Consider the following 24,789-nt stretch of genomic DNA (forward strand, 5'->3'; position numbering starts at 1 on the left):
GAGGAGGACTCTGTGAGTGACACAGGGAGAAAGTGTTGGCACCACTCAGCATTAGGGTCATTTCTTCATACACCAGCACCCAGTTCCTCTAGGGTAACAAATACATGTCTAGGTAACAAATGACACACACATATTCTCAAATTAAAGACAAAGTACACAAATCTCCATTGGCAATTTTTAATATTTCACTTGTGCAGAACTAAAATTTGTATTTAAAGGCACAGAAGGAAGGAAAGGCAGTTATCACAGCATGAATACACAGATGAAGAATGCTGGATAAATGAAACCATAGGACTGCTCCTTTTGGCCTGAGGAAAGGAAATGATGCAGTACTAAAGTAGCTTTTTATTTTTTATTATATTTCCATGTAAAGACATCACTGAAATGTCAGCTGAGCAAAAAACTCTATGGTCAGGTACCAAGGGTGCAGAGTTGATCCCACTTTGGAATAAATGCCCAGAAGGTAAACATTATCAGTGAGTAGGAGCTCTAGGCACAAAATAAGTTCTCATTCAGAGAGTGGATAGAGATTTGTAGTCAAACATACACCTTCGAAACAACTGGGACAGACAGCTTTCGTGACATTTGTTTCGAAATTAAAAATAATCTGCATATCAAGACTATAATTATCAAAAGTGGAATCAGGCTTGATTAAATAGTACTTAGACTTTCTGATAAAAAATACAGAAATAAAAACTCTTCTGTCCTTGAAAGAGATAGAAAGCTGTATTTTTCTTGTAATATCACAAGAGAATCATCAGAATTTCATGTTTATGTCTCTTAAAATGGCATTTCTTCTTCCTTCCACGTTCTGCCACTTTTAAAATAGCAAAACCTGTTCAATATGGCAATTTCTGCTAAGTGAAGGGATGCACAGTTTATTAAATAAGAGAATATGAGAAAAACCTGAATGTTGAAAAATACTTGTTTACCCAATGGGACTACCCATTAGGTGGAAAGACTGAGGTTTTCTTAAAAAATAACAACAAAAAGAAACAATGATTTAAAACATTCTATACATAATTTCTAATTTTAAAGCACTCTTAGAAACTCTTGATTGATGTGCAGCAAGAGAAGGAACAGAGAACTTCGGTAAAACAGTATAAGCATATTTCTAACAACTTTCATTTAAATAACATCGACTTTACCAATTATTATCTGTCTTCCTTATTTAAAACACTGATTCGCCAGGTTAAATTATTAACAGTATGAAAGTAAAAATAAATTTCAACTTCGGTACGAGCACAATGGTCACGTTTCTGCCTCAGAAAGGACTCAGCATGGTGTTCCCTCTTCTAAACATATGCCCCGAAACACCTTAGATGCAGATTCCATACAAGTGTGTAAATAAACAAGTTCTCTATTTTCTCAAATAATCAATAAGTTGATGGTGAATTAGATTTCAAAAATGAAACGATACTTTTAAAAACATTAAGCCTCAAAATTTCATCCGTTGTTTTAAGAAATGGATTATTAAAATCATTTTTGAAATGAAATATGGAATGCATTTAAATCTGCGCTTTTCTGTACTTAATAATTTTTCTTAAAAAAAAAAAGTTTAAAAACATCAAGAGCTAGAACATGCTGCCAGAACAGAAATAATCAGCAATGTCTTCAGTGGCAGGCCCTGGGCATGTCAGTCTTGTTTTGAATTTTTCAAAGCTTGAAGTCTCTCTAATAGAGGAGGATGAGAATAATGCCACATGGAAAACAACCAGTCAGAAACAGGGAATCCCAAGTTATCTTTGTTTAGTTTGATTAAAGCAGAATATAAGTCTTTAGCCTTCCCAAGTTTCTCGGCAAATGCATCAGCTTGAAACTCAAATCTGCGGCTTAAAACCGTTAGGCAAAAAGAAAGAACCTGGAAAAATAAACGAAGAGTTTTAACCACTGCACACCTCTTTGTTGTCACTGACGATTTCATGAGCTGAGAGTACAGAGGGAATTCAGCTTAGGATAAGAGAAAAAGCACGCCAAAAGAAAGACTACTGACACTTAGGGAACCCAAGGCTTATGAGGGAATTATTATAAATTGAGCCTTTTTCTTTCTCCCAAAGACACCAGCAACACATATGAACAATAAAGAATGATAATAATAATGAATGTTATCCTTACAAAAAAATACCAATTTTTGAGAATCTGCCAAGTTCCAGGGACTTACTCCTATTTTACAAGATGAGGCAAATGGAGCTCAGAGAGGTTAGATAACTTGCTTGAGGTCACACAGCTGGCAGGTGGTACAGCTGAGAGTCTCTGTGACTTCAAGCCCATGCCCACCACTTCCCTCAGAGTTAGCGGTAAGTTGTGGTAATTTTTATTTAGACCCTATTTTTTCTTTTAAAAAAACACTATTGATTACTTATCTACCCTTAAAGGATAATGACAGTCAGTCTTCACTGAGAATATTAAAAAAATATGCCATAGCCTCTATCAACAATTTCAAAATAGAATTTTCCAGAGTATTTTAAGCTATGGCAGCATCACTAGAATAAGCATACAGTTCCCAATGACAAAGGGGACACGTTTCATTTGGAAATATAAATTCTGAGGGAAAAACCATTACTTTGCATACTGACGAACTACAGGTTAAATGTCATCTGTTTCTTATCTTAAAATACTTAAGCATAAAAAAACAAACAAACCTTTCATTTGCACTTCTTATTGTCGTTAGCAAATACAGAGTTTCAAAATAAAGTCTGGGAGTCCCTGATACCTTCTCAGATAAGTTCAGAGCTAATAACTGAATTCTGGCTGCAATTTCTTTTTCAAATCTTGAATATACTTTTTGAGATAGAGACATTAACTGGTTCCATGGATTTTAGCTGTGCTGACCAATCTATCAATTAGTTTCTCTCTCTCTCTCTTCTATCTTTAATTCCTGATTTTGTGTCCCAGGCAAACCATTCTTTGAATCTCACTGTTAACTCATAAATAAAAATATAAACAGATATTAATCTATTAATTTGCACCAATTTGCTCTGCTGTAGTTTTCCAAACTCTTCCTAACAGGTCAATTTTCCCATTTTCCCCAGGAAAATGTCTCTTTCCCATCATGACATTTTAGACTCTGACATTAAACATAAAGATTTTCTGCTTAAATATCTAGTCTTTTTGAGACATCTCTCCTGGGCTCTCCAAGCTTTTTATAACAGTTGCTAGTATCTCTGTGGATTAATCACATTTTAAATTACTTTAATACCTCAATTATTTAGACATTTTTTTGGACATGAACTCAACTACTGAATACATGGAAACAAACAAAACAAAAAATCCTCTGAACAGTCAAATCAGACGCCACAAAGAACTGGCACTAATGCTGCTCATGCCTTTACAAATAAAAAGACCTTCTACCCAGTCAGAACCGTGTAACTCTTACGTAGTGTGAGGTTGGTTCTCATTTCCCAGTCCATGGCAGATTAAAGAAGAAAATTAGAAAGGGGTAATGATTATAACAGAAAGTGACACTGATAGTAACAAGAATTATCAGCCTGACAGTAAGGAAAGAGACAAGAATATTAAAAAAAAAAAAAAAAAAAAAAGCAGAACAGCTTTAAAGTCTAAGGTCATTAATATATACAGCTCAGTATGCTCGGGACATTGCTAAATTGTGGTAGGAGACAATGACAACAGGGGTTCTTCATTCTCTGTTTTAAGCAGTAACAAACTGTAAGGCATTTTATAAATATTTTCAATAAAAGTTAAAAATGAAAAATTTCAGAGTTTAAAAATGATAATTCTCAGTTCTCTGGAAAATTTTAGTTTATGTGGACAATGCTATACAACTATGATCTCTCCATTTTTCTTTCCTAGTGCCCACTCCCCACTCCCTTTTTTTTTTTTTAAAGGAGAAATGGGATTCATTTAACTCATCTTAAAACCTTAACTCCACAACTGTCCCAAGAAAGAATTCTCCTAAATGGAGATACCTTAAGATCCCTGTAATTTATTTCTTGGCTTAATTTGGAAGGCTTACCAAATATCATGAAATGGTGCCATTGTCAGATTTGTTAATATACAGTTTCATTAGCCCATGCCTTATCACACATACGGAATCCCCCTAATGAACTATCAGAGCAGTGCTTCTTAAACTTCAGTAATATAATATGCCCAATTCTGATTTAGTCTGGGGTAGGATCCTAAGGCTATTTTGAGAACACAATCTGAGGAACACTGTCATAGTCTCCCTTATCTAGCCACACATATACACAATTATTATTTGTTTTGTCATCTCACACACACAGATGTATCTGTTATGGGTTTTGTACCCCCAAAAAGATACATTCAAGTAGTAACTCCCCATCTGTGAATGAATGTGATCTTATTTGAAAATAGTCTTTGCAGATGTAATAGTTAAATTAACATGAGGTCATACTGGAACAGGGTGGGTCCTAATCCAATATGACAGGTCCCCTTATAAGAACAGGCACAGAGACAGACAGGGCAGACAGTCATGTGAGGATGGAGGCAGAGATTGGAGTTTTGCTGCCACAAGCCAAGAAACACCTGGGGCTCACAGAAACTGGGAGAGACCAAGGATCTTAGGAGGGAGCATGGCCCTGCTGACACCCTGAATTCCGACTTCTAGGCTGCAGAACTGTGAGACAGTAAGTTTCTGTTGTTTTAAGCCACAGAGCCTGTGGCAATTTGTTACAGGAGCCCTAGGAAACTAATACATCACCCAAGCATTGGTGAATATGGGCCGAGGGGCTAGCACTGCAATAGTTAAGCTCCATCTACCAAGTCTCTTGAGATACATGTGATATCTAGGTTTTCATCACTAAAGTCTAATTGTCCACTTTCTTTTCTCTTAACAGTATGTAAAATATTTGTTTATTGGGGTTTGGATTTTTCTGCCATCTTCTATATTGGCTAGTCCATCAAGGGATTAAAAGACTTAGTTTCATCTTTTTGTTGAAACTATACAGCTTTGTTTATTTCTTTTTTCACCACCCTACAGGTTCTAGATTTGAAACAAGCAAGGACATACGTGAGATAATTTTAAAGATTATACATTACCTCATTGTAAGGTGAAAAAACAAACTGGAAGATGATCAATAGTCCAATTAGAGTGGGTTGACTCTCATAAAAACCAAACGCAGCAAAAAGCTCCTTTCGACCAATTAATACAGCAAACAAGAAAAAACACAGGAAAGAATTCATCTAGAAAGAAGGGTACAAAATTTCTAAGTTATTACTAAGCTGATTTCATTGTGGGATCAGCAGTACAAAAAAAGCAGAACAAGAACTCATGGTGTGATTTTAACCGTGGTTTTAGTGTGACCACAGAAAAAGTTACATAGGTAGCTTTATAGTTTCACTTTTATTCTAGAAAGGAAAATAAAATTTATATGCATATGCAGTGTCTTTCCACTCTATCTGTAAACTGTATAATTTTCTATAGGGACAGGCTTAGGTTGAGCCTCTTGTGATTGAGGTAGTCCATAGCAATAGGATTTTTTTCCTGTTACAAGTTAAAGGGTTAGAATGGCCCTTGTTCACGTAAGACCATAATCTGACACAAGGTCTCTCACCTGACCTTGTTGTGGAGGCTCCTCTGAATTCCCTTTAGGGCCACTGAAGCTGTACTGAATAGTTAGGAAAGGCCAATAAAATAGTAGATCTATCTTTATCAATGCATGAGAGAAAAAAAAAAAATCAAGTCTGTACTAAAATACCAAAATATGATCCTTTGGAGTAAAGTTGAACAACAAAGACCATCCTTTTTCCTTAGCAGATTGGGATTTTGGAGGCCACATATGCCATAAGTGTGCTGCTCAAAACCATTTACCAGGTGACTCAGAGTTACCAGCTTATATGGGGCTCAGAGCAGAAGAAGGTTCTCCAGCTGACCCAGGATGAAGTACAAGCAGCTCTGCAACCCAGCACTTATAACTCAGTGGATCCAATATGGCAAGCCCCAGTAGAAAACTCACAGTGAAGGCCCCCAAGGGTTTTGGAGCAAAGCTATGCATGTCATTTTCATCAAGCAACCATTCTACTTTCGGAAAATAACTTTTGGTTGGCTACTGAGCCCTAGGAGAGACTGAATTCCTGACCACAGCACACCATGATCCTGTGACCTGAGCTGCTTTCCTGAATTGAATGCTATATTGATTCACCTAGTTAGGAAACTGGGATGCTCAGGGGTACTCTTGTCATCATTAAGTTTAAGTGGTATATATAGGACTGGTAATAAAGAAGGCCATGAAGGGTGAAGTTACATGAGCAGGTGGCTCATACTCGTTGGATGCCAACTCCCGCCACTCTGCCACACCTCAATCTATACTCACGGGGAGTTCTCTATAATCATTTACCTGAGGAGGAAAAAATTTGAGCATATTTTACAAATAACTTTACACAATATGCTGGTACCAGCTGAAAGTGGACTGCTTTGGCATTACAGTACCACTCAGGGATGGTCCTAAAAGACAGTGGAGAAGGGAAGTACTCTCAGTATGGTGAACCTTAAGTAGTCTGTCTCACTGTCAACTCTGTCTGGAAGGAGAGTGGGCCTGAGCTGAGGCTCTGTACTTATCATTGGCAGTCAGCAAATAATGGTTTGCCTGGATGATCAGGGCTTTGGAAGAAACCAGAGGATGGCAGACAAGGAGATCTGAAAAGGAGGTATGTCAAAAGACTTTTCAAAGTTAGCTTAGACTGTGATAATACTTTGAATGTTCACCAAAAGACCCCATGGTAGAGGAGGTGCTCAATGATCAGGTGGAGAAGATATCTGTCCTGTGGATGTAAGCCAGACTCTTTCCCGAGCCACACCAGGATTTGGTCAAGGAACTCATGAACAAAGTGGGCAAGGTGACAGGGATGGAGTGAATGTCAACAACATAGCCCTTTCTCCATTGTCTCCTGCCACGTGCCCAATCTGTCAGAAGAGGCAATCAACCCTAGCCTTGATAAGGTACCACACCTTACAGGTACCTTGTGCTAGGCTGAGTTCACTGGAACCCTCTGTTCATGGAAGGGACAGTGATTTTCCTTATTAATCTGAATACTTACTTTGAATTAGAATTTGGACTTATTTAATGTCTTATTCACTGCCATGTATCCATACAGCACAGCTTCAAGCCAAGGAATTCATTTTTACACCTAAAGATGTAAGGCAACAGGAAAATGCCCATATGGGTTCACAAGTCTTCCCATGTGGTCCATCATCCAGAATCAACTAGTCTTTTAGAAATGTACAAAGACCCACTTAAGACTCAGTTAAGGCCACACATGCTCAGAATCAGCCAACAATATATAGTGCTATTTCACCCACAGCCTGAAAACTGTAGTCACTCTATTGGCTTAGAGGTAGTAACACCCAAGGCAGGAATGATGTAGGAATTGTTATTTCCTACACTTTTCTCCATGGACAAATAACTACTTTTAAATGAAAAATAAATAAATAAATAAAATGTTTTTAAAAAAGCATTCTAATGTGCTATTAGGCTCTCTTTTTGATTTCAAAACTTCTATATCTGAGTGACTCTGGAGGTGATAGTGATGATGGTGATAACAACAATAAGTTACTATATGCTCTTTACATATACTAACTCATTTAATCCTTACAATAGACCTCTGAGGTATGATCATTCAATGAGGGAATGCAGGCAGAGAGAAGAGAACGACCTTGCCCAAGGTTACAAAAGTAGTAATTGGGGAGCCAAGGTGTGAAGCCAGTTAGCCTGGCCTTGGAGTTATCTCTACCTCTCTACTATATTACTTCTCTAATTTGACTACCATGCCATAAAAAAATAATTATTACCCCAAACTTACCTGGCTAATAATGATATTTTTGACTGTGTGTCCCAACTTCCAGTGCCCCAGTTCATGACCTAGTACAGCAAGCACCTCCTCATTTTTACATCCTTGTTTCTTATTCTGAATCAGAGAACAAATTGAAAATAAATTATCAAAAACCATCAAAAAGTTTGTATCTCTTAACCCAGTAATATCCTTTCTTAGAGTCTACCTGAAGGAAAAAATCAGATTTTAGTAAAAAACGGTTCATTTACTTAACAAAACATTCTCTGAATCAGTACTCCCTACCAGACATTGTGTTAAGCATTACAAATATAATAAAGACCAAGAAAGGCATTCCCTGACTTCATGAAGCTTAGAGTCTAGATTAATCTAGTTTCAAAAAAAAAAAAAACCTAGAAAAAATATAAATCTTTATCAATAGGACAATTATATAAATCATGACAAAGTCATAACGGCCATATTATACACCAATTAGAAATTATATTTCCAAAGATTATGTTCTGACATGAGAAACTGCTGACATAGATACAGTCAAATAACAGTTATGTTATAATCCATTAGAAATGTTTTCAAAGATTATGTTCTGACATGGGAAAATGGCATACTGGGCTGAAGAAAGCAGGAAACAAAATTAAATGTATGATTCCAATTAAGAAAAGTGTAAATGTATATATAAAAATATAAAAAGCAGACTGGAAGTGTATCAAAATGTTAATAATGGTTATCTCTATGATAGAACTATAGTAATGTTTAACTATTTTATACCTTTTCTATTTTCTAAATTATCTATAAATAAGCACATATCAATTATGATCCAAAAACATACACCATGAAGTGCCATTTTAAAAATTGAGACTTCCAAGTTAAGATGGCAGAAGGAACATTCTCTTACTAAGGAGCAGACAACCAAAGATTACCAGCTATATGAGGTAAACTACTGAGATGGATGATCAGACTCAGAAAAAAAAGCAACTTGGAAGAAACATAAATTATATACGGAGAAAATTTAGGAAAAAAATATATCTTCAGTGCGTTAAGATACTGCATCCGTGGAAAAACAAGAGGTTGCTGTAAAAAAAGAACTCAGAGAAAGAAAAAAGCTCTTGGAAATTAAAACTCAATAGGATTAGAAGACAAGGAAGGAATCTTCTAGAAAGTAGAACAAAAAGATAAAGAAGTGAAAGACAGGAGAGAAAAGGTAAGAAAGTTACAGGGCCTGTATAAGAAATCCAACATTGAAATAATAGGATTTCTGAAAAGAGAATAGAAAAAATGGAGAGTAGGAAATCATTAACAAAATAATCCAGAAAGTTTCCTAGAACCAAAGAACCACAGCTTCCAGATTAAAAGGACTCAGTGCATCCCTAGCACAATGGATGAAAGCAGACCTACATCAAGACGTGTGAAATTTCAGAACACTGAGCCAGAGACAGAATTCAACAAGCTTCTAGAAGAGCAAAAGACAGGTGACATACTAAGGATCAATAATATGAATGACTTCAGACATTCATCAGCAATGTTGGAAGCGAGCAAACAAGAGAACAACTTCTTCACAATCCTGAAGAAAGTTATACTCCAGCCAAAGTAGCAAGCCAGTGTGACAGAAGAATGAAGATATTTTCAGATGTGCAAGAACTCAAATAAATTTACCAACTATGCAACCCTTCTCAGGAAGATATTGGAAGACATCCCCTACCAAAATGAAGGAATAAATCAAGGAACAGAGAGACATGGAATACAGAACACAGGAGATCCAATACAGGAGAGAAATGAAGGGAGTCTCTAGGATAATAGTAAAGGGCAATCCTGGAATGACAACTGTATACCAGATACAGAGAGTAACCCATCCAGATTTAAACAGTGAGACTCAAAAGACAGTCTGTTGAGGGCTGCCATCATCATGCTCCTTCTGTCACTGTACCATCTTTTTAACCTGATGCAACTACTGGAAGGTGTACATCACCAAGAGAAGGGAATAAAGCAACAAAAAGGAAAACACGGATTCCAAACTAGAAGAAAAGCAAAAGGAATATCAAGGATGATCACAAAGGGAAGTCTCACATGAGAGGTGTCGAATGGGACTACAGAGTAACTGCTCCAAAGAAAAAGAGAATAAAGATCTTTCCCAGAGGTGGGAGGGATAGGGCAGGGGACTGAAATTGATAAGGTTGATGATACAATTAACCTTACAGAAAATTACTTTGAGAGTTACTGGAAGTTGTAGGAAAAATTGGCAAAAAGTTACGAAGAAAACTAAGAACATAAAAAACAAAAACCCCAAAATAATTATTAAATAGGAGGGAGAATGCTTAAGCACGCTCGGCAGTGAGTAATAATTACATAGGTACAAGAATGTAAACACTGAATACTGATTAAACCAAAAATTGTAACATGACTATGTCAGAAGAATTGGGGGAGGGGTAAGCAGAGGAGAGTAGGAGAAAAGAACTAAGTTCTCATCTACCATAACTGAAAGTCAGTAGCTAATGTCAATAGAGAGTAGTATACATATATTATTTAGAAATGTGGACATGTGTAAACGTCGGAAGAAGGAGCTGAAAGTTGAAATCTGAGGAGAGGAGACTGGCAGGGGGTGGGAAGCATGGGGAAGAGAAGAACAGAAAACTGCTATATTTTATTATAAGCTGTTTTTGTACTCTGAAATCTTAAACAATGTAGCTATATTACTTTAATAAGTAAAAATTAATGTTAAAATTTATTAGAGCTCTGCTTCCTTAATTTTAGTGTAACCTCTCAAACCAATATCATATAAAAACAGAAATACACACAGACATATAATTTCTTTTTTTTTTTCCAACACATATGAAGACTGGGACAGGAATGATGAAAAAATAACAAAAACTGCTAACACATTATTAAACACAGGTTCTGTGTGCTAAATATCTTATATTTATTATCTCATTTATATATCACAGCCACCCCGACCTTAAAGATGAAACCAAGGCACAAAGAGTTAAACTAATTTGCGTATTGCCATACAGATAATAAGTGGAGAAGCTGGGATATGAAGCCAAGTAGCCTGTTGCCAGAGACCTGTGCTTTCAACTTTTACACAGACTATGAAGGCTAAAAGTAAACTATTCAACAATCATGAAACAAATCAACTAAACAATTTTAGTTTACGTATCTGTGATCATTTGCATATTACTACTGTACTGCAAAAAAAAAACTAAACATAAATGGTCAGTGGTCATATAAATGATGAAGTCTAATGCTTACAAAGCCAAATAAAATACTTTCTGCTTATAAACTTTCCAGATTCAATGTAGACAGTGTCAAGGTACAATGAACAAGTTACTCTTATACACACATTCATATCTGCACACACATATTCAGTCACCAACACACACACATGCACACACTTCTCAACATCTCTTCTGGCATTATTACCAACTAGACAGTTTGAAAAATCCTTTCCTTATAAACACTTAAAAATGCTGAATAAGTTACAACAAATATCCTTTTATATATCTTTTTCTTTTAAATTAATTAAAGCACCAATTAATAAACATCTATTCTAAGAGGAAAATTAAGAGATGCACCTGAAGGTTTACCTACAAAGATATTCACTGCAGCAAAAAACTGGAAACATTCCACATATCCGCTAAGAGAATAATGAAAAAAAAAAACGATAGTTTAGAAAGACTAGAAATACATATAGTAAGACGTTTATGGGCAGCTGGATCATTGATGATTTTTGTTATTGATGATTTCTAAAATTTCTATTCTGGAATATATTACTTAAGTAATAAGCAAAAATATAACATATTTTTACTTAATAATAATAGCTCCCACTCACTAATGTACTAATGTACTAATGTCCTATGTACTAGACACCATAAGTACTAAGCATTTTACATACAGTTCATTAATCTTCACTACTAAAAGGCAGATACTACATATCATTTTACATAAAGTAACACGGCCCTTAGGCTTCTGTTTTTGCTGGTTATCTGCTTTCTAATCTGTACTAATCTGTTGCTTTATTTTTTAAAACAACCAGTTCTCCGTTAGATAGCTTACATAAACTCTTGTCTCCTGGTTTGACATCTGGGTTTAGGAAGCTATTTAGAACAACATAGGAGTCACAGTCAAAGATACATTGATACAGAATGAAAAGAACTTAAACAAGGATCATTTTCCAAAGGAATACAAAAAAAAAAAAAAAACCCAAATCCGTTGCTGAGTCGATTGCGACTCATAGCGACCTATAGGACAGCGACCAAGGAGCACCTGGTGGATTCAAACTGCCAACCTTCTGGTTAGCTGCTGTAGCTCTTAGCCACTGTGCCACCAAGGTTTCCTCCACAGGAAGGAGACTTGCTTAATTGTGAGTCTTCGATAGACCTAGATTTTCTTTTCTTCCCATACTAATTTCACATAAAAGAGCAGAAATAAATACCACCCATTTTCTACTTTTCTATAGCACTTTCCCATTTATAAAATCCATACACCACCTCATTTGATCCTCACAACACCAAGCTGGACAGGATGGGAAGTACCATTTTTATTTTGGAGATGGAAAAAAAAAAAACAAAACTGAGAAATTAAAATGTCTTGCTTAAAGTAGTTAGCATGTGATAATAGTGGTAATCCCACCCAAATACCAGAATTATAAAGCAGGCATGGTGTTTTTATTTGATAGTCTCCCTGAATTCGACATTCACTATGTAGAAACTGATGTTCTGAGTTGTCATAGAACTGTTTATAAAAACCAAGCAAGAGTCTCCTAGGAAAAGAACTCACTTTAACTTTGGCTTTTATTTCTTCACTGTCTCCTTCTCCATCTCTGTGGGGTTCCATGCCAGATTCTTCCTGGATATCTTTGTTTAGAACAGAATACTCTTCTAGTAGAGTGTCAAACAAAACTATTCGCTTGTTCTTGAAGAAGCCATAAAAATAAGCATTGCTGTGAGAAGAGCGTTTAGATCCTAAGGAAACGACAATTCAAAGCATGGAGAATAATTAAAATGTTTGGGGTCCTTTGGAGAGACTCCCAGATATTAAATCACTGGAAAGGACATTAACATTTTCAAGTTTTTTATAATACCTGAATAAAACCTGTTTCAACATAAATTACCACCAGCAGTAAAGAGCATATATTTCCTTGCAGCCTTGCCAGCAAATATTTATGCTCATCACAGTATTCCTTATAGCAATAAGTAAATAAATAAGACCTAAATATCCAACAGTAATGGAATGATTAAATTGTGGTAAAGCTATGAAATGGAATTTTATGCAGCCAGAAAAAAACTACACTTTGGAAGAATTTTAACAAGATAAGAAAATGCTCACCAACATACTATGAAGGATACAAAGCTGTGAGTATAAGATTCCATTACTGTCAAGAAAAAAATGTACATGTATGCAGAAAAGCAAGCTTATTAATACATAAAAATATTAAAGTGATTATCACTGGGTTCCGTAATTATAGATTATTTTGTTTCCTTTATTCTTTTCTCTCTTTTCCAAGGCTGTTAAAATAAGCGTATTTACTTATATAATTAGAAACAAACTGAAGTTATTTAAAAAAAAGAAAAAAGACGGAAGAAAGCATACCCAAATGTTTAACAGCGGTTAACAATGGCTAAACTATGGTTGATTTTTATTTTTGTCTTTATATTTTCCTTCATTTTCTAAATGTTGTACAATGTACACTGAGTTGAATGTAGTGATCAAGAGCAGAGATTTTGGGTTCAAATCCTGGCTCTATAATTCATTAGTTGTATAAAGCTAGGCAACTTTAATTTCTTTAGTTTCCTTTTTATGAAACAAGGCTATCTACCTCATTGAGTCTGATTAATGACAACGAGATAGTCTAAGTAAAGCAATTAGCATACTGCCTGGTCCATGTAAACTACTACTATTATATACTTTTTAAAAAAAGAAATGATAAAACGTTTCTTTTGAGAATTTGAGATTTCTCACAGAAAACGTGAATTGTGTATTTATTCATATTTCTAATTTAAGGTACTTGGCATTGTATCTAGAATATAGTAAAACCCAAACCAAACCCACTGCCATCAAGTCGATTCCAACTGATAGCAACCCTATAGGAGAGAGCAGAACTGCCCCCATAGGATTTCTAAGGAGTGGCTGGTAGATTTGAATTGCCGACCTTTTGGTTAGCAGTCGATCTCTTAACCACTGCGCCACCAGTGCTCCAAAATATAGTAAGGCCTTGATAAATAGTAGCTATTATTTATTTATTTATTGTTATTATCTCTTTTTGGTTTGGTTGCCTGGAAGTTAAGAGCCAAACATGCAGTCCAATTTTGTCAGTAATATAGAATCTTAGGATCTGGAAAGCTGTGTATCATTCTGAGGTCTAGAGTATCTCAAAAGTGTGATCTAAATAGGCCCGCACCAAAATCACTAAGGGTGCTTGTTAGAAGCTGATACTGGAAACACCTGGAATGGAGCCCAGGAAGCTGTCTTTTGACAAACTCTCCAGGGATTCTTATACTCACTAAACTTTAAGAGTCCCTAGACTAGACTGGAAGCTTTTTGTATAAGCTTTCCTGTCTGGCACGTAGTATATATTCAATAATGCTTGTTTACTAAATGGTAATGATACCACTTGAGGAATGAAATAATGTATTTGAGAAATATCAAAGTGTTCTAGGTGAATGTAAGGTATTGCCATCTGTTTTCATCTTTTGTTCATGATATCTCATCTTAACCTCTCAGCAGCATTTGGCACAGTTGACTATTCTCTCCTTCAAACACACTCTTCTCCTGGCTTTTGGGACACCACTCTCTCCTTGTTTTCTTCCAACCTCAATGGTCCCGCCTCCTCAAGCCTCTAAAGCTGGCTTTTCCTCCCCCTGCTGACTCTGACCTGGGCCCCCTTCTCTGCTCTAAGTGTTCTCATCCATTGCATTAAACACCACCTAAGTGCCAAATATTTCCAAACCTTTATCTTTAGCTTTGTCTCCTTAGAACTCCAGACTCATATATCCAACTGCCTATTTGACATCTCTACATGGGTGTCTAGAGTGCATATTTATTGTTTGCATGCTTGTGTGTGGTTTCTTTTCCTGCCCAGTATCAGAATCTCCTTTCAGAGTTTAGGAAATACGATACCATGTAAGTCTTGTGAGAGACCCCTTCTCATTTGAGAAGCCAAGAAAGCTAGATATTGCTTCCCCAGCACTGCTGGCAGCTAGGACACAGGCATGCGCCCTGGCTTAGTCAGCCAGATGCACACATAGGGAGTCTGCAGAGTTGGCCGACTGCACAAAGAAGCAGAGCAGTGAGGAATTAATTCGGGGGTGTTAGCAGCAGGGATGGCAAGACTGCAAATGGCTGAATCAGCGTTCCGAGTGGCAGCAACAGTGTCCTCACCAGCCTGGTCCTTCAATGTGATTTTGAGTTCCTAGTCTCCTTTTGAAACAGCCTATTTTCTAAGCTTGGTGAACTTAACTTTCCTGGCAATTTTGTGAGCTATCAAATATTGTTTCAATAAGCAGTTTTTTTCTTCTTAAATCAGCCACAGTTGGTTTCTATTGCTTGCAACTAACTATTGCTTGCAGAATCCTGACTAGCACAATGTCTAACGGGTATCTCAAAATGTAACACATCCAACAGAAAACTCTTAATTCCCCCACAAACCTGCTCTTCCTGTAGTTTTCCATCTCAGTAAACTACCACTTATCCATCTGCTCAGGCTAAAAATCTAGAAGTTATTCTTGATTTCTTTCTATTCCCTCAGATGTAATCTACTAGCAAACCCCACCAACTTTGCCTCTAAAACATATCCCAAATGCATCCACTTCTCTCCATCCAGGTACCATTGTCCCAGTCTAAGCTACCATTATCTCTTACCTGGACTACTGCAACAGCCTCCTAACTGCTCTCTTTGCTTCTACTCCTGCCTCTGCCTACAATCTCCACATAGAAGCCCACGATATTTTAAAAACCAAACCAGACCACATCACTTTCCTGCTTAAAATGTCCAGTGGCTTTTCTCACTAAACTTAAAACCCAAGCTCCTTACCCTGCCTACATGATCTGACTCTTGCCTACGTCCCAGACCTCATCTTATGCCCTTCTCTTGCTGTTCCTTGAATATGCCGAGCTCTGGAAGGTGTTCCCATTGATCTCAGCATGGATGGCTCCTGCCTTTCATTCAGGTCTCAGCTTAAATGTCACCTGCTCAGAGATCTCCCCTGATGATCCAATCTAAAGTATCCACTCAGTCATTCGTCATCACATCACACTAGTTTAATTCTCTGCACAGCACTCGCAATTTTTTTTTAAAGCAGAAATGTTGGACTTTCACAATATCCCCAGCAATTGACAAGTCTGTAATCTGTGTTGCTACGCTAGTAACAACACTCACGTATTTAAAATATTTTTGAAGGTAGTTACTATTATCACCTACAATAAAAACATCCATTTCAGATGACTAAACTGCTGTTTAGCAAAGGTAAGTCGCCCAAAGTCACACAGATAGTTCATTGCAGAGCTAGCATTCACATCGAAGTTTATCTGACCCCAAAGCCTTATATGTGAAATGCTACCCTCCACCTACTCAAGTCTTGATTTTCCATAAAGCTCATTTCACAACCCTCCATAAAGCTTTCTCTATTTCATCCAAAATCAAAATAGTATACACCACACATTTTATCAATTATCTCTACTATCATATCATTATGTGTTGTTTCATGTTATCAGAATATAACTTAAGTGATCAGCAACTTAGGTTGCCCCTTCAGTAAAAGCCCCTTAGAGTTCTTCCGTTGCATTGATTAGTGTGCTATTAGCTTAAATTACCCTAAAACAGAGCAGTGATTTCAGAGGCTGAAGAAGAATGAATTAACTTGTTCTTCTACCAGCTCCCCACAGAATGTTGAGCTATTTCAGTTGTGCTTTTAGTTGGGCTGTTATACCCTCAGAAACACTAAATGTCTGAGTTCTATACTCTTCTAGATGCTGTTAGTTCATCCTTTCCACTTATGACCATCTCTGTTCTCCTTTGATTCTGCAATTACTTCTCAGATTTTACTCCTTTATCCAGTAGAGCTGCTTCACACTGGTAATTTTTTAGTTTAGAGCAGGGGTTGGCAAACTACAACATGCAGGCCAAATACGGCCTATAGCTTGTTTTTGCAAATAAAGTTTCACTGGAACACAGCCATGCTCATTTGTTTATGTACTGTCTACGGCTGCTTTTGCACTACAATGGCACAGTCGAACAGTTGCAACAGGCATTGTATAGCTCACAAAGCATAAAATATTTACTATCTGGCCCTTTAAAGAAAAAAAAATCTGCCGAGCTGTGATTTAGAGGAAGCAAAACTGAAACCCAGAGGGGTGAATGGATTTATTTGTTTAAGATCCCACAGCTAGTAAGTGGCAAAGGCAGAACCGTCATTTATACGAATTTTAACTTAACAATTAGAAATTCATGGTAACTTACTACAATTTTTCTACATCATTGAAGGCTTCCTTGAAACTTTAATAGTCTTATGCAAGTTAAGAGACAGCTTAGTTCTCAAAAGCAATCATCGAAAAAGCAGAGTATAACTACTCTGAAGATGAAATCTGAGTCCCCCAGAACACTGGACATTTTGTTGGAGGGGACAAAGCCAAACTAGTCCTAAATGGAACTTGACTATTCAAGAGTCCAACTCAGTTACCTAAAGGTGCCAGCCAGGCAGTTAACAAAGTGAATAAATCAGTCTAATGTGCAACACAGTAAAATAGGAAGTGACAAAGGCCTTGGCCAAAAATGAAAAACAATATTGTGAAGCCAACCAAATATAGCTGCAGGCAGGCAAGAGCAGGATTTGGCATCAGACCATCAGTTTCTATCCCTGGATGATGTCATCGATTCCTATAAATCTTTAAAATTCAAAATGTAAAATCCTAATGTTTACATAATAAATTAAAAAAAAAATACAAAAACTGATTCATCATTTATGTTCTGTTATAGACTGAATTACATCCCCCCAAAATATGTGTTGTAAATCCTAACCTCTACGCCTGTGGTTAGAATCCCATCTGGGAATGGGTTGTCTTTGTTACGTTAATGAGGCAGGATTAGTGTTGGATGTATCTTTAGTCAAACTGAGATACAAAAGAGATTAAACAAGTGAGCTGAACAGAGATGGGGGAAGAGAGATGCCAAGCCACATTAAGACTGTCCAGGAGCAGAAGCTCAGAAGAGACAAGGACCTTCCTCCAGAGCCAACAGAGAGAAAGCTTTCCCCTAGAGCCAAAACTCTCTATGGGGCAGTTCTACTCTGTCCTATACAGTCACTCACTGTGAGCCAGTACTGACTCTACGGCAACGGGTTTTTTTTTTAGGAAACCCTAATGGTGTAGTAGTTAAAGAGTTTGGCTGCTAACCAAAAGGTCGGCAGTTCGAATCCACCAGGCACTCCTTGGAAACCCTATAGAGCAGTTCTACTCTGTCGTATAGGGTCACTATGAGTCGGAATTGATTCAACGGCGATGAGTTTGGTTTTTGTTTTTTTTTAGCCCCCAAACTGTGAGAAAATAAATTTCTGTTGGTTAAAGCCACCCACTTGTGGTATTTCTGTTATAGAGGCACTAAATAACTAAAACATGTTCTAAGAATAAAGTACTCAAATAAAACAAACTACTCAAATAAAACCTTCTTACTCTGATGTAGCTTACCTTCAACAACATATACCTTAGTCAAAGGAAAGTCAATACTCTTTGCCATTACTTCAATTTCTTGTTTCAGCTTTCCCTCAGGCAGAGGTGTGAATTTGTCAAATAAAGGAGCAATATAATCTGCATAGATTGTGACAAGCACCTGAAAAGTAAATGTCAGAATAATCTATGAATATGTTCTTAAAGAAAAACTACTCACTATTACAAAGATTTATTATTAAAACAACTGTCTGCCCCATCCGTCCTTGAGAACAGAGAACTTCTCTTATTTACTCTGGTATTCCCAGCCCCAAATACTACCAAATAGTACCAGAGTGCAGGACCAGGCAGTGTTTCGTTCTGTTGTACATAGGGTCACTATGAGTCGGAACTGACTCAATGGCACCTAACAACAACAAGTGCTCAATATCTGTCTGATAAATCAAATTGAGTAATCCGGTAACACAGTAAACCTTAATTTTATTTTAGGGGTAATGCTAGTGTTTAAGATCTCTAGGTGGTAATAATTGAAAAGTCAAATGGTCCTTACAAAATTACAGCTTTTATTTTGGGGATTTCTGACACTTCTTAAGCCCATCATAACTTGCAATTCTGCCTTTCAGAGTAATCATGATAGACCTGAAGTCTTTGCTAAAACAGAATTCCCAGAGCTTGACTATGGGCTGTACTTGGTTGGTTTGTGTGCTAAAATTAATTATCTGTAGTTCCCAACTGTACACTTTGGTTGAAACAGCACTTCCTTAAGTAGTTTTGGAGGATTCCCCCTGCTCTCTTTCCTCTCACTTCAATACGCCTTACAACATATACTTGTAAATCCAGTTAGTGCCCATTTTCTGATCTTGATTCCACCAGTGGAAAGTGAAGCAGTGAAAACCACGGTAATTAAAATAAACCTCATCATCAGTGTACTGAAGGAGCTCAACAGCTGACAGGTATTTTCTGGGGGTTGTGAACAGACCATTTGATTGTGTAGTAGTGTTTGTGTAGTGAAGCAGTTTAGAATATGGGAAAGAGAGAAGGAAAAGAAGATGCAAGGGAGGGAAAAAAGTGATGGAGAAAAAAGAGAGGAAAGGGAAGGAAGAAGGAAGAGACAGAAGAGGTGGCAGTGGAAGAGAAAAGGGAGAAGTAAAGGAAGGAGGGGGGAAGAGGAAGGGGTGGGGAATGCAGAAGAAGGGGTAATGAAAGGGAAAAAGGAGAAAGGGGGAGATGCAAAGCGGGTGGGCAGAAGAAAACTGGATAAATTTATGCTATCTTTCTTGTGTCCTCAAATATATCCTCTCTTCAAAACATTCATGATTTTTAGGCACTTGAGGTCAGTCAAGAGTAATTATCAAACTTAGTTATCCATTCTGGTGGCAACTCAAAAATGTACAACTTAAAACTGCCTGACCAAAAATAAAACAAAATTGCCTGACAACGGGATCATTAAAAGTAACTAACAACTAGCTTCAAATCAGCATAAAGAGAAAAAATTCTTTGATCAGAGTCAACCCTCCTCTTTCTATATCCAAAAGCAGAAACCAAGACAGGCATTTATACGAGCAGCTATTTATACTTCTTAAGAACTGTTAGCATGCTAATGAAGATTAAATCACAGTTATCTCACCAAAGAACTTTTGTAAAAGAAAATAAGATAAAAGATTTCACTCACCAGAGAAACAACTAATGTGAACAGCCAGGCATAAATAAAAAAATAGTCACCCCCAATTTTAATAATGTAAAGTAAAAGCGAAGACACAGGCAATAAAATACACTGAGTCACAATAAATTTCTTGATTGCATCTTTCATGAAGAACCCCAAGGTCTAAAAAAAGAAAACATCATCACAAGAAACCCAGAAACTTGGTTTGCTTTTTAAATAACTAATAACTGCATACAAAGAATATATAATTAAAATAACTTTTAAAATTAACATGCAGTGAGGCTATATTATATGAAAATAGGTAGCTGAAGACAATAAGCAATTGTCTTGCACTTTACAGTTTAAGATAAACTCACTTAAATGTTATTAGCTGAAAAACATGGGACATTAATGCTAGAAGAGTCTTTACAGCAAGACTCTAAACCATAATCTTTACCGTATCTGCAATTTCCTTTTCTCAATTAATTCATGTTCTAAAAATAGCAAGTAATATGTAAATTATTACCAGCAGAAGACAAAAACACAAAAGGTCTTCATATATAAAAAGAGAATATTTGCATTGTCTATTTTACCTGTTGATTGAAACCATGTTTTTCTTCTATCACAAAAGTATTATAAAGACTCCATGGCAAACCAGTCAATGCACTGAAAAGTGTAGCCAACAGCAAAAACACCAAGGACTGGATGATCTAAAGACAAGAAGAAAAAAATGGCAGTTTTTATGGTACAACTACTTCCTCAAATGAATTATGAGTGGATAATTCAGTGTGTATTTGAGGCATACCTACTACCTCCAAAGCAATGTGCTTAATTTTGTGGGGTAATACAAGGTCTGAAACATCATCTCTGCCCTTGAAAAATGTTTACTTATGAAAAGAGGAGGCAATAAAACAAGTCTACCTTTATTATACAGGGGTATAAGAGTTCCCAGTAGCCATGGTGGAGTTGATTCTGACTCACAGTGACCCTATATGACAGGGTAGAACTGCACAGGGTTTCCAAAGCTGTAATCTTTACAGAAGCAGACTACCACATCTTTTTCCCTTGGAGCAGTCGGTGGGTTCGAACTGCCAACCTTTTGGTTAGTAGCTGAGCTCTTAAGCACTCCGCCACCAGGGCTCTTTATATAAAAGTTACCTTAAGGCATATAGACAAAAACTGTTAGAGGAATTCAGAAAAGAGAAGACAGCAACATATGCTGGTGAATTCAAGGAAATATTATAAAGCAGGTGAGACATGGGATGCTACTCTGAAGAAAGAATAAATTGGTGGCACAAGACTAAAGCGGAAAGAGGAGGAATTCTGCAAAGTTTATGAAAGCATGGAGAGAGAGAAAGTGCACCCTATGAGAGGACTATGACAAGATGACAGGCCCAGTTGGGACCAGGCGAAGAAACTTACAATGGAGCCTCAAAAAAGCTGGGCTAAGGCAGGTGGAGTGGGGTATTCTAAAGTATTCACAAAAAGCCAAACTCCAATAGAGAAAATTACCTTCAAGAATTATACCAATTGCTTTTAAATGGGCCCTTAGAAGATCAATAGGCAGTAACTGTCTTGTTTCTCTAGCAAACTTTTTCCAGGGATAGTGGAGGGTAAAATCTAATTAATATAAAAAGTTGGGGGAGAAAGAAAGGGCAATGAGGCGAACAGAATCTTTTCTCTCCCCTACGCTCGCCTCTCATCCCTCAGTGTATAACTGAATTCTTTTAAGTTAAATGTAAGTATACCACACACTACCAAAGTATATTTGATTTGGTAGCAAAGACGCGGCCAATGTAAGTTTCTAAACATAAGAGGAAGAGAGATGGGAAGACGAAGGAAGGAGACATGTCTGGCTATGACATGCAGGATGGTTCATTCCAGAACTTGCTTGCAAACCAGAAATGGGAAAAACTTTTAACAACAGATGCCAGGCCCTTCCTCAAAACTAATGAATCAGAATTCCATCTTTCAAAAAATGCAATCATATTATACAGATTGTGTGAATATCTGCTTTTCTCACTTAACCTCTCCGGAACACGTTTCCATACCAATAAATATAGATGTACATCATCATTTTTAATGACTCTAGAGTATTGCATTTTACAGGTGGACGCTTGGCACTTCCACTATAGCATTCATTACAATGCTATAACGAATCTCTTTATACATACACCCCCTGCATTCACTCCCTATAAATTCATACAAGTAGCTAGTGTCAAAGAGTATAAAGTTTTTAAAGGTTTTTGATATATATTGCCAAGTTGTCATCCAGAAAAACTGAATCAACTTTGTAATCCACCAGCAGCATGAGACTATCTCCCTATCCCTCAACAATTCTGTTCTATCACTCTTTTGTTTTTTCCCCCGATCTGATATGATAGGGAACAAAAACATACCTCATTGCTGTTTTAAGGTACATTTCTTTGATTATCAATATGAATTTATATTTTTCATGTATTTAATGACCATTTGAATTTCTGCTCCATTTTTCTACTGAGGTACTCAGTTTTTTCTAAAGAGTCATTTCTATATACAGAGTTCTATCTATATGAAATATGTCAATTCTTAATCAGTCATATGTGGTAACTCCCTACCCACCACCTGCCCACTGCCACCCTTGGTGTGTAGTTGGTTGTCTCTACCTACTGTCAATAACTCCCATTTCAATCCATCCTACATACAAACCAGATTAATCTGAAACCCCACTTCTCTACTTAAAAAAACTTTTAATGGCTCTCTAATATAAAACTTCAAAGGCATTACACTTTTAAAGATTTTTATAATCTGACCTCAAAATGCTACTTTCCACTAATCCTCTATAAGACCCTTCCACTCCTAACAGACAACTGTGAACTAAAGCTTAGAAAGGTGATTGAGGTTAAGAAAAATATCCCTGCTGAAAAAAACGAAGTGTAACAAGAAAGTCAAACTGGGGAAACGCAGAGTATACAACCTCCTGGAGCTTTATCTCTAATTCCAACTCCAGAGGAGAAAACATCTTAGGAATGAGGACTACTGGGCAGTGAGAGGAAGAGCTGATAACCCATTACTTTAACGGAAACAAGATCTGGGCTCTAGCCCCATCAGTGAACACCTCGAAACTCTAGGAAGTCTCAGGACACAGAACACTTTAAAGTCCTGCGACATCAGGATAGAGTGATTCAGGCCAACACATCTTAAATCACCCCTTGTCTGAGATACTTATTCCATCTCACATTCACAATGTGGTAACAGAACTCTGAAGCGTTCTGAGTCATTAAGTACATTACTTGCTGAGAAGGGCAGTACCATACCACATTCTTCAAAAATACAGACGCTGATTATCCGGACCCCTAGTATGGAAAAACAGAAAGTCGCCTATGCCTTACAATAAGCTGAGGCCTACCTGCTTTCCTTCTTTTTTTAATACAGCAAATACATGAAGCATATGTTCATTGCTGAATTTTCTTAAGATATATGGACATATAAGGAAATAAAAGTTGCCAAAACTCTCCCCAGAGAAAACTACTGTTGGCAATTTGATATATATCATTTCAGACTTTTATATACATGGAATATGTGCACAAAGATATATATACATAGATAGGCACCGCCGTATGTAATAAAGAAGAAGTGAGTCAACCTAAACAGGTTCATTATTAAAAGACTAGTTATATAAAAAATCTGTATAGATATTCAAATACACTTTTATTTACTTATGTTGCTTTGTAACCTTTTTCATTAAAAAATGTGCTGTATGCAACTTGTACAAGGAAAGGTCATGGAAGCTCCATAGACACATCCAAACTCCCTGAGGGACTGAATTGCAGGGCAGAGGGCTGTGGGGACCATAATCTCGGAGAACATGTAGCTCAACTGGCATAACACTGTTTATAAAGACAATGTTCTACATTCCACCTTGGTGAGCAGCGTCTGGGGTCTTAAAAGCCTGTGAGCAGCCATCTAAGATACTCCACTGGTCTCACCCCTTTGGAGCAAGGGAGAATGAAGAGAACAGGATACAAGGAAAAGATTAGTCCAAAGGACTAACGGACCACAGCTACCAAGGCCTCCACCAGACTGAGTCCAGTACAGCTAGATGGTGCCCGGCTACCACCACTGACTGCTCTGACCAGGATCACAACAGAGGGTTCTGGACAGAGCTGGAGAAGGATGTAGAACAAAATTCTAACACAAAAAAAAAGACTAGATTTACTGGCCTGACAGAGACTGGAGAAACCCCGAAAGTATGGCCCCCCGACACCCCTTTAGCTCAGTGGTGAAGTCACTCCCAAGGTTCACCATTCAGCTGGGGACTGGACAGCCCCATAAAACAAAATGGGATTAATGAGGCATAGTAGTTCAGGGACAAGGACTAGTAGGCAGGAGGGGACAGGAAAGCTGGTGATAGGGAACCCAAGGTTGAGTAAGGACAGTGTTGACACGTAGTGGGATTCTTAACTATTGTCATAGGGCAATATGTGTACTAACTTTTAATGAGAAACTATTTTGTTCTGTAAACCTTCATCTAAAGTGAGAATAGCAGCACAACTGGAAGAACATAATCGATGTCACTGAATTGTACATGTAGAAATTTTTGAAATGGTGTATCTTTAGCTATGTATATTTTTCACCAAAAAAAAAGGTCCTACGAGGCCGAGAAGAGAGCATGTTGACATGTCATCAGGTTGTTAACCAATGTCATAAAACAATATGTGTACTGACTGTTTAATGAGAAAATATTTGTTCTAAAA

The 24,789-nt window shown here is 37.1% G+C and overlaps 1 protein-coding gene across 3 annotated transcripts in view; it reads right to left on the minus strand.

Annotated features, from left to right (window-relative positions):
* Window positions 1–333: 333 nt before the first annotated feature.
* Window positions 334–24,789, minus strand: part of ZMPSTE24 (zinc metallopeptidase STE24) — a 35,677-nt gene continuing 11,221 nt past the window's right edge. For 2 of the 3 annotated variants that reach the window (XM_004371894.3, XM_023727181.1), the window contains 7 exons: window positions 20,647–20,763; window positions 20,084–20,236; window positions 18,433–18,574; window positions 12,532–12,716; window positions 7,777–7,881; window positions 5,017–5,160; window positions 334–1,861 (listed from right to left, as the gene is read on the minus strand). In XM_004371894.3, the coding sequence (XP_004371951.1) occupies window positions 1,637–1,861; window positions 5,017–5,160; window positions 7,777–7,881; window positions 12,532–12,716; window positions 18,433–18,574; window positions 20,084–20,236; window positions 20,647–20,763 (1,071 nt within the window). In that variant the 3' untranslated portion in view covers window positions 334–1,636. The remainder of the gene's footprint in view (window positions 1,862–5,016; window positions 5,161–7,776; window positions 7,882–12,531; window positions 12,717–18,432; window positions 18,575–20,083; window positions 20,237–20,646; window positions 20,764–24,789) is intronic. The other variant, XM_023727182.1, reaches the window with a different exon arrangement.

This window comes from Trichechus manatus, unplaced genomic scaffold (genome assembly GCF_000243295.1).
Source record: "Trichechus manatus latirostris isolate Lorelei unplaced genomic scaffold, TriManLat1.0 scaffold00015, whole genome shotgun sequence".
NCBI lineage: Eukaryota > Metazoa > Chordata > Mammalia > Sirenia > Trichechidae > Trichechus > Trichechus manatus.